Genomic DNA, 10,711 nt, shown 5'->3' on the forward strand with positions numbered 1-10,711 from the left:
ACATAAAGAGAGACACCACAACACTACATAAAGAGAGACAACACAACACTACATAAAGAGAGACAACACAACACTACATAAAGAGAGACACCACAACACTACATAAAGAGAGTCACCACAACACTACATAAAGAGAGTCACCACAACACTACATAAAGAGAGAGACACCACAACACTACATAAAGAGAGACAACACAACACTACATAAAGAGAGACAACACAACACTACATAAAGAGAGACACCACAACACTACATAAAGAGAGACACCACAACACTACATAAAGAGAGTCCTAAGACACCACAACACTACATAAAGAGAGACACCACAACACTACATAAAGAGAGTCCTAAGACAACACAACACTACATAAAGAGAGACAACACAACACTACATAAAGAGAGACACCACAACACTACATAAAGAGAGACACCACAACACTACATAAAGAGAGTCCTAAGACAACACAACACTACATAAAGAGAGACACCACAACACTACATAAAGAGAGACAACACAACACTACATAAAGAGAGACACCACAACACTACATAAAGAGAGACAACACAACACTACATAAAGAGAGACACCACAACCCTACATAAAGAGAGACACCACAACACTACATAAAGAGAGACACCACAACACTACATAAAGAGAGACACCACAACACTACATAAAGAGAGACAACACAACACTACATAAAGAGAGACACCACAACACTACATAAAGAGAGACACCACAACACTACATAAAGAGAGACAACACAACACTACATAAAGAGAGACAACACAACACTACATAAAGAGAGACACCACAACACTACATAAAGAGAGACAACACAACACTACATAAAGAGAGACAACACTACATAAAGAGAGAGACCACAACACTACATAAAGAGAGACAGCACAACACTACATAAAGAGAGACAACACAACACTACATAAAGAGAGACCTAAGACACTACATAGAGAGAGACACCACAACACTACATAAAGAGAGACAACACAACACTACATAAAGAGAGACAACACTACATAAAGAGAGACACCACAACACTACATAAAGAGAGACACCACAACACTACATAAAGAGAGACACCACAACACTACATAAAGAGAGACACCACAACACTACATAAAGAGAGACAACACAACACTACATCAAGAGAGACACCACAACACTACATAAAGAGAGACAACACAACACTACATAAAGAGAGACACCACAACACTACATAAAGAGAGACACCACAACACTACATAAAGAGAGACAACACAACACTACATAAAGAGAGACACCACAACACTACATATAGACACCACAACACTACATAAAGAGAGTCCTAAGACAACACAGCATAAAGAGAGACACCACAACACTACATAAAGAGAGACACCACAACACTACATAAAGAGAGACACCACAACACTACATAAAGAGAGACACCACAACACTACATATAGACACCACAACACTACATAAAGAGAGACACCACAACACTACATAAAGAGAGTCCTAAGACAACACAACACTACATAAAGAGAGACACCACAACACTACATAAAGAGAGACAACACAACACTACATAAAGAGAGACACCACAACACTACATAAAGAGAGTCAACACAACACTACATAAAGAGAGACACCACAACACTACATAAAGAGAGACACCACAACACTACATAAAGAGAGACACCACAACACTACATAAAGAGAGACACCACAACACTACATAAAGAGAGACACCACAACACTACATCAAGAGAGACAGCACAACACTACATAAAGAGAGTCCTAAGACAACACAACACTACATAAAGAGAGACAACACAACACTACATAAAGAGAGACACCACAACACTACATAAAGAGAGTCCTAAGACACCACAACACTACATAAAGAGAGTCCTAAGACACCACAACACTACATAAAGAGAGACACCACAACACTACATCAAGAGAGATACCACAACACTACATAAAGAGAGTCCTAAGACACCACAACACTACATAAAGAGAGTCCTAAGACAACACTACATAAAGAGAGACACCACAACACTACATAAAGAGAGTCCTAAGACACCACAACACTACATAAAGAGAGTCCTAAGACACCACAACACTACATAAAGAGAGACACCACAACACTACATAAAGAGAGACACCACAACACTACATAAAGAGAGTCCTAAGACACCACAACACTACATAAAGAGAGTCCTAAGACACCACAACACTACATAAAGAGAGACACCACAACACTACATAAAGAGAGTCCTAAGACACCACAACACTACATAAAGAGAGTCCTAAGACACCACAACACTACATAAAGAGAGACACCACAACACTACATAAAGAGAGTCCTAAGACACCACAACACTACATAAAGAGAGTCCTAAGACACCACAACACTACATAAAGAGAGACACCACAACACTACATAAAGAGAGACACCACAACACTACATCAAGAGAGATACCACAACACTACATAAAGAGAGTCCTAAGACACCACAACACTACATAAAGAGAGTCCTAAGACACCACAACACTACATAAAGAGAGACACCACAACACTACATAAAGAGAGACACCACAACACTACATAAAGAGAGACACCACAACACTACATAAAGAGAGACACCACAACACTACATAAAGAGAGTCACCACAACACTACATAAAGAGAGACACCACAACACTACATAAAGAGAGACACCACAACACTACATAAAGAGAGACACCACAACACTACATAAAGAGAGACACCATAACACTACATAAAGAGAGACAACACAACACTACATAAAGAGAGACCTAAGACACTACATAAAGAGAGTCCTAAGACAACACAACACTACATAAAGAGAGACACCACAACACTACATAAAGAGAGACACCACAACACTACATAAAGAGAGACACCACAACACTACATAAAGAGAGTCACCACAACACTACATAAAGAGAGACACCACAACACTACATATAGACACCACAACACTACATAAAGAGAGTCCTAAGACAACACAACACTACATAAAGAGAGACACCACAACACTACATAAAGAGAGTCACCACAACACTACATAAAGAGAGTCCTAAGACAACACAACACTACATAAAGAGAGACACCACAACACTACATAAAGAGAGACAACACAACACTACATAAAGAGAGACAACACAACACTACATAAAGAGAGACAGCACAACACGACATAAAGAGAGACACCACAACACTACATAAAGAGAGTCACCACAACACTACATAAAGAGAGACACCACAACACTACATAAAGAGAGTCACCACAACACTACATAAAGAGAGACACCACAACACTACATAAAGAGAGACACCACAACACTACATAAAGAGAGACACCACAACACTACATAAAGAGAGACACCACAACATTACATAAAGAGAGACAACACAACACTACATAAAGAGAGACAACGCTACATAAAGAGAGACCTAAGACAACACTACATAAAGAGAGACCTAAGACAACACTACATAGAGAGAGACAACACAACACTACATAAAGAGAGACAACACTACATAAAGAGAGACAACACAACATAAAGAGAGACAACACAACACTACATAAAGAGAGACACCACAACACTACATAAAGAGAGTCACCACAACACTACATAAAGAGAGACACCACAACACTACATAAAGAGAGACAACACAACACTACATAAAGAGAGACACCACAACACTACATAAAGAGAGACAACACAACACTACATAAAGAGAGACACCACAACACTACATAAAGAGAGTCACCACAACACTACATAAAGAGAGACAACGCTACATAAAGAGAGACACCACAACACTACATAAAGAGAGACACCACAACATTACATAAAGAGAGACAACACAACACTACATAAAGAGAGACAACGCTACATAAAGAGAGACCTAAGACAACACTACATAAAGAGAGACCTAAGACAACACTACATAGAGAGAGACAACACAACACTACATAAAGAGAGACAACACTACATAAAGAGAGACAACACAACATAAAGAGAGACAACACAACACTACATAAAGAGAGACAACACAACACTACATAAAGAGAGACAACACTACATAAAGAGAGACCTAAGACAACACTACATAAAGAGAGACCTAAGACACTACATAGAGAGAGACACCACAACACTACATAAAGAGAGACAACACAACATTACATAAAGAGAGACAACACAACACTACATAAAGAGAGACAACACAACACTACATAAAGAGAGACACCACAACACTACATAAAGAGAGTCCTAAGACAACAACATAGCATGGCAACAACACATGACAACACAGCATAATAGCAACAACACATGACAACACAGCATAGTAGCAACAACACAGCATAGTAGCAACAACACATGACAACACAGCATAGTAGCAACAACACAGCATAGTAGCAACAAAACATGACAACACAGCATAGTAGCAACAACACATGACAACATAGCATAGTAGCAACAACACAGCATAGTAGCAACAACACATGACAACATAGCATAGTAGCAACAACACATGACAACACAGCATAGTAGCAACAACACATGACAACACAGCATAGTAGCAACAACACATGACAACACAGCATAGTAGCAACAACACATGGCAACACAGCATAGTAGCAACAACACAGCATAGTAGCAACAACACATGACAACACAGCATAGTAGCAACAACACAGCATAGTAGCAACAACACATGACAACACAGCATAGTAGCAACAACACATGACAACATAGCATAGTAGCAACAACACATGACAACATAGCATAGTAGCAACAACACAGCATAGTAGCAACAACACATGACAACACAGCATAGTAGCAACAACACATGACAACATAGCATAGTAGCAACAACACAGCATAGTAGCAACAACACATGACAACACAGCATAGTAGCAACAACACATGACAACACAGCATAGTAGCAACAACACAGCATAGTAGCAACAACACATGACAACACAGCATAGTAGCAACAACACATGACAACATAGCATAGTAGCAACAACACAGCATAGTAGCAACAACACATGGTGCAAACATTATTGGAGTATAAAGTACAGTGATATGTCCTATAAGGAGCATTGGTGGCAAATCTGATGCCCGAACGGTAAAGAACATCTAGCTGCTCGAGAGCACCCTTACCTGCCGATCTATAAATTATGTCTCCGTAATCTAGCATGGGGAGGATGGTCATCTGAATCAGGGTTAGTTTGGCAGCTGGGGTGAAAGAGGAGCATTTACGATAGAGGAAACCAAGTCTAGATTTAACCTTAGCCTGCAGCTTTGATATGTGCTGAGAGAAGGGCAGTGTACCGTCTAGCCATACTCCTAAGTACTTGTATGAGGTGACTACCTCGAGCTCTAAACCCTCAGAGGTAGTAGTCACACTGATGGGAAGAGGGGCATTCTTCTTACCAAACCACATGACCTTTGTTTTGGAGGTGTTCAGGACAAGATTATGGGCAGAGAAAGCTTGTTGGACACTAAGAAAGCTTTGTGTAGAGTGTTTAACACAAAATCCGGGGAAGGGCCAGCTGAGTATAAGACTGTATCATCTGCATATAAATGGATGAGAGAGCTTCCTACTGCCTTAGCTATGTTGTTGATGTAAATTGAGAAGAGAGTGGGGCCTAGGATTGAGCCTTGGGGTACTCCCTTGGTGACAGGTAGTGGCTGAGACAGCAGATTTTCTGACTTTATACACTGCACTCTGTGAGAGAGGTAGTTAGCAAACCAGGCCAAAGACCCCTCAGAGACACCAATACTCATTAGCTGGCCCACAATAATGGAATGATCTACTGTATCAAAAGCTTTGGCCAAGTCAATAAAACTAGAAGCACAACATTTCTTAGAATCAAGGGCAACGGGGACATCATTGAGGACCGTTAAGGTTGCAGTGACACATCCATAACCTGAGCAGAAACCAGATTGCATACCAGAGAGAATACTATACTATACTACTAGACATCAAGAAATCCAGTCAGTTGATTATTGACAAGTTTTTTCCAACACTTTTGATAAACAGGGCATAATAGAAATAGGCCTGGAACGGTTAGGATCAGCTTGAGGAAAATTGTTTAATGCATTTTAGAATAAGGTTGTAAAGTAACAAAGTGGAAAATGTCAAGGGGTCTGAATACTTTCTGAAGGCACTATATACACACACACACACTATACACACACACACACACACACACACACACACACACACACACACACACTATACACACACACACACACACAATACACACACAAACACACACACACACACACACACACACACACACACACACACACACACACACACACACACACACACACACACACACACTATACACACACACACACTATATATACCTCTCTCTTATCCTTCCTCTCTCTCTCTCTCTCATCCCTCCTCTCTCTCATCCCTCCTCTCTCATTCCTCTTCTCTCTTCTCAGGAGGAGGACATGGAAAATGACGAGGAGGAAGGGGGCGGTTCCCAATGTGATGGTGACGGGGTCGATGATGACGGACAGCCCAATCCACCCAATGAGAAGAGAGTAGTTAAGCTGATGACAGACGACCCAGCCTTTAGACGAGGGAGGATGAGGTGGCTGAAACAGGAACAGACCCGACTACAGAACCTTCAACAACAGAATATTACTAAAAGACTCAGACAGGTTTGAATACACTCCACCTTCTGTAGTATAGTCCCTGGGACGCAGCTCCACCAGGGGGCCTTGTAGTATAGTCCCTGTGACGCAGCTCCACCAGGGGGCCCTGTAGTATTTTCCTTGTGACGCAACTCCACCAGGGGGCCCTGTAGTATAGTCCCTGTGATGCAGCTCCACCAGGGGGCCCTGTAGTATAGTCCCTGTGACGCAGCTCCACCAGGGGGCCCTGTAGTATAGTCCCTGTGACGCAGAATATAAACCATTATATCTTTCTTCTCCTCCTCCAGAACACCCAGAACTCCCCAACCCCCAACACCCCTCTGGTCCCAGTGCACCCCCCCCCTGTGGTCCACCTCCCCGGGACCGGCCGCTTCATCCCCCCACAGGACTGTAAACTCAAGTTCCCCTTCAAGAGCAACCCCCACCATCGTCTCTCATGGAGCCCTGCCACTGCCCTGATGATGCTGGGGGAGGGGGGGATAGATGGTGAGTGGGAGGAGCGGGCAGAGGGAGGAGGTGGAAAAGCAACTCCCTCTCCTCCTCCTCCTGCTGCTCTCCTCCCACTCCCCTTCCAGATGGTCCCTAGAGGCCACACCCCCTCCCCACACCGCACCTGGCAACAACCACAACAGCACCGTAGCAACAGTAACCATGGGAACCCACACTTCCCAGTTCCAGGGCAACAGCAGGGGCCGCCTCCGTGGCGATATAGGCGGAACTCCCTGGACAGCTCCCCGCAGGGCAACAACAACAATCACCAGGGAAACAACTACCCCGGCAACCCCAACAACAACGGAGGTGGTCACCAGGGGCGACCGCGTTATCGTGGAGGAGGGGGGATGGAGGGAAGAGGAAGGGAGAGGGATCAGAGAGGAGGAGGAGGAGGGAGGTTTCAGCAGGGGGGAGACAGAGGAGGGTACCATCACCCCTACTACATCCCTCCTCACCAACACCTCTACCACAGCAGCAGTAACCACCACCCTCCACCAGGGGGCCACATTTCCCCCCAGGGAAGAGGAGGAGGTGCAGGGTGGTTTCAGGAGGGGTACAGCACCCCCCCTCGCATGAAGAGGCAGTTTAGTGCCCCCGATCTGAAGAGCAAGGAGACCCCTGTGTGACCTCTCACCCCTGACCCCACACACAGACAACCTTCCTATAAGGACACTGCATATCCAGCTGACAGGCTTATGACCTGTCATAACACTACATACTGCTGTTATAACTGATGCTACTACACTACATGGTGTATAATGTAGCTATATGGACTGGGGCATGTGTGTGTCTGCATGCTTCGGTCTCTGCCATTGTGTAATTGAATACAGAACAGAGTGTGTGTGTCAACGCTTTGCTTAGCACACAACAATGAGTCTGCACACTCTGTGTCCCTCACACACAACACTAAATAACGCCAGTGTGTGTGTGTGTATGTGTGTGTTCCTGCTGTAGTGGTTAGCGTTCTCATATACAACAGGTCTTTTTACATATTAGTTCTGAGGGTCTTTCTGAAGGTCAGCAGTTCTGTTTTAGTTGTTGATACGTTTTCATGCACCCGCAGGGCATTATGGGAGGTGCCTTCGGCGGCCTGGCCCACACGACCGTACCTGCTTTCCCGTCCAAATTACATTGATCCTTTATTTGACCTGGACGCGCGGCAACACAAAGACCCATCAATCTCAGATAAAGCATCCGAGTGACAGAAACAGCACCCCTCTGTCTGTCTGTCCCCTCTGTCTGTCTCCTCTGTCTGTCCCCTCTGTCTGTCTCCTCTGTCTGTCCCCTCTGTCTGTCCCCTCTGTCTGTCTCCTCTGTCCCCTCTGTCTGTTTCCTCTGTCTGTCCCCTCTGTCTGTCTCCTCTGTCCCCTCTGTCTGTTTCCTCTGTCTGTCCCCTCTGTCTGTCTCCTCTGTCCCCTCTGTCTGTTTCCTCTGTCTGTCCCCTCTGTCTGTTTCCTCTGTCTGTCCCCTCTGTCTGTCCCCTCTGTCTGTCTCCTCTGTCCCCTCTGTCTGTTTCCTCTGTCTGTCCCCTCTGTCTGTCTCCTTTGTCTCCTCTGTGCCATCTGTCCCCTCTGTCTGTCTCCTCTGTCCCCTCTGTCTGTTTCCTCTGTCTGTCCCCTCTGTCTGATCTGTGTCCTCTGTGATACTATTTCTGGCCAGACAGCATCAGAGACATATAGTAACATTGAGGGGTGCTGATTGGCTCGAATGCTTTCTCCAGTGAGATAGTTACAGCGGAGAGGAAGTCTCTCCAGAATAAGCCCAATGCGTTTCTATGGGCATAATATGCAGACCTAAGCATGTCGCCTGCCTACCTGCCATTAGGACAACGACTCCCGTTGTTAGGGCGGAGACATGAGCATCTAGTCATTATATACAGATCTCTGGTTTCAGCGTCTTGGGAATTGGACAGTTGGCAGGTGCACAGGTCTCTGTTAGGATACTTCCCTTAAAGAAAATATATGTTTTGCCAAAATTATATAATTACTCCTGTTGTCCATTTTTTCATTGTCTTTTGTTTGGTGCGCTAAATGTGAGCAATGAGCATGTGTCTGGTTTCTCTGCCCTGATAACGTTGAGGGAGAGCATGTGTCTGGTTTCTCTTCCCTGATTGTGTTGAGGGAGAGCATGTGTCTGGTTTCTCTTCCCTGATAGTGTTGGGGGAGAGCATGTGTCTGGTTTCTCTGCCCTGCTAGTGTTGAGGGAGAGCATGTGTCTGGTTTCTCTTCCCTGGTAGTGTTGAGGGAGAGCATGTGTCTGGTTTCTCTGCCCTGATAATGTTGAGGGAGTGTGCGCACCTGAGCATGCCTAGCAGTAGGCCTACCTGGCCTGCTGCGTGCATATGTAGAAAAGCTCATTTGGGATGTCTGATTGTCTTAGCCACCACGTCCACAACTAACATTTTTTTTTACATCCATTGCGAACGATAATAGTTCCTCACGGTTTTTGAAAAAAACCACTCCTGGCCAATGAGAATCACCCAGCCCCGGGGTGAAAAAACCACTCCTGGCCAATGAGAATCACCCAGCCCCGGGGTGAAAAAACCACTCCTGGCCAATGAGAATCACCCAGCCCCGGGGTGAAAAAACCACTCCTGGCCAATGAGAATCACCCAGCCCCGGGGTGAAAAAAGCTAAATATCATGATCTGATGATCGCATATATCCAGTGGAAACGTCAGAAACTGCTTTCTGTCCCGACCTCACTGGGCCGAAATAGTTGATACAATGTTGCAGGTTCGCTTGCCTTTGGGCTGGACTCAGTTGATGATCAAGTCAAGAACAATGGAAAGGGAGGCAGACAGCAGAGTAGAGAGATGAATGCGATTGAAAATGAAAGAATAAATATTTTATCGGGATATTTTTTGACTGTTTTTATTTGTTGGCTTTAGGAATATGTATTTTACTGAGTAGATGACGGGCGTTTTAGGTCTACTGCTACATTGACCTATAGACTATCTCTGAGTTATAGACCTACTGCTACATTGACCTTTTGACTATCTCTGAGTTCTAGGCTCTCATTTCTTTAGCAGCCAATGAATCACAGTGTATCAATGTGTCCATATGGCAGAGGCTCTCGCATTGGTTTCATTTTTAACCTTTAGATTTGTATGATTAACCATGTGACAATGATTTTGAGAAGTGAAAATGTTATTATTAAAATTAAACTTAAATGCACATACGCAAATCAATTGTAATCTTCCCCAAACTTAAAACTCATGTGCCGCCTGTGGTCTTTATATAACATTCATTATAAAAACATGCCGCTGGTCAAAAGCCCATCCAACTGATTTGTTCTGCCACCTGCGCTGTGCACCAGAAGAGATTTCAATGAAGATGGTAGTTAGATTCTTTCTGTATGAAGAGTTAGATTTGATGTATGAAGAGAACTTCTATCACAGAACAGACGGAAGTGTCTGGGTTGTTTCTGCCTTACCAGACGCCGTGATGGTTTAGCATGCTAGCCTGAGTTAGCCATGCTATCATCGTAATGGTTT

The 10,711-nt window shown here is 44.1% G+C and overlaps 1 protein-coding gene across 1 annotated transcript in view; it reads left to right on the forward strand.

Moving 5' to 3' along the window:
* Window positions 1–10,072, forward strand: part of kif1ca (kinesin family member 1C, a) — a 109,019-nt gene extending 98,947 nt beyond the window's left edge. Inside the window, exons 24-25 of the mRNA XM_090183304.1 lie at window positions 6,509–6,730; window positions 7,012–10,072. Of these exons, the coding sequence (XP_090039430.1) occupies window positions 6,509–6,730; window positions 7,012–7,842 (1,053 nt within the window). The 3' untranslated portion in view covers window positions 7,843–10,072. The remainder of the gene's footprint in view (window positions 1–6,508; window positions 6,731–7,011) is intronic.
* The last annotated feature ends 639 nt before the right edge of the window (window positions 10,073–10,711 follow it).

Source organism: Oncorhynchus mykiss, chromosome 9, assembly GCF_057628025.1.
Source record: "Oncorhynchus mykiss isolate SJ-2025 chromosome 9, ASM5762802v1, whole genome shotgun sequence".
NCBI lineage: Eukaryota > Metazoa > Chordata > Actinopteri > Salmoniformes > Salmonidae > Oncorhynchus > Oncorhynchus mykiss.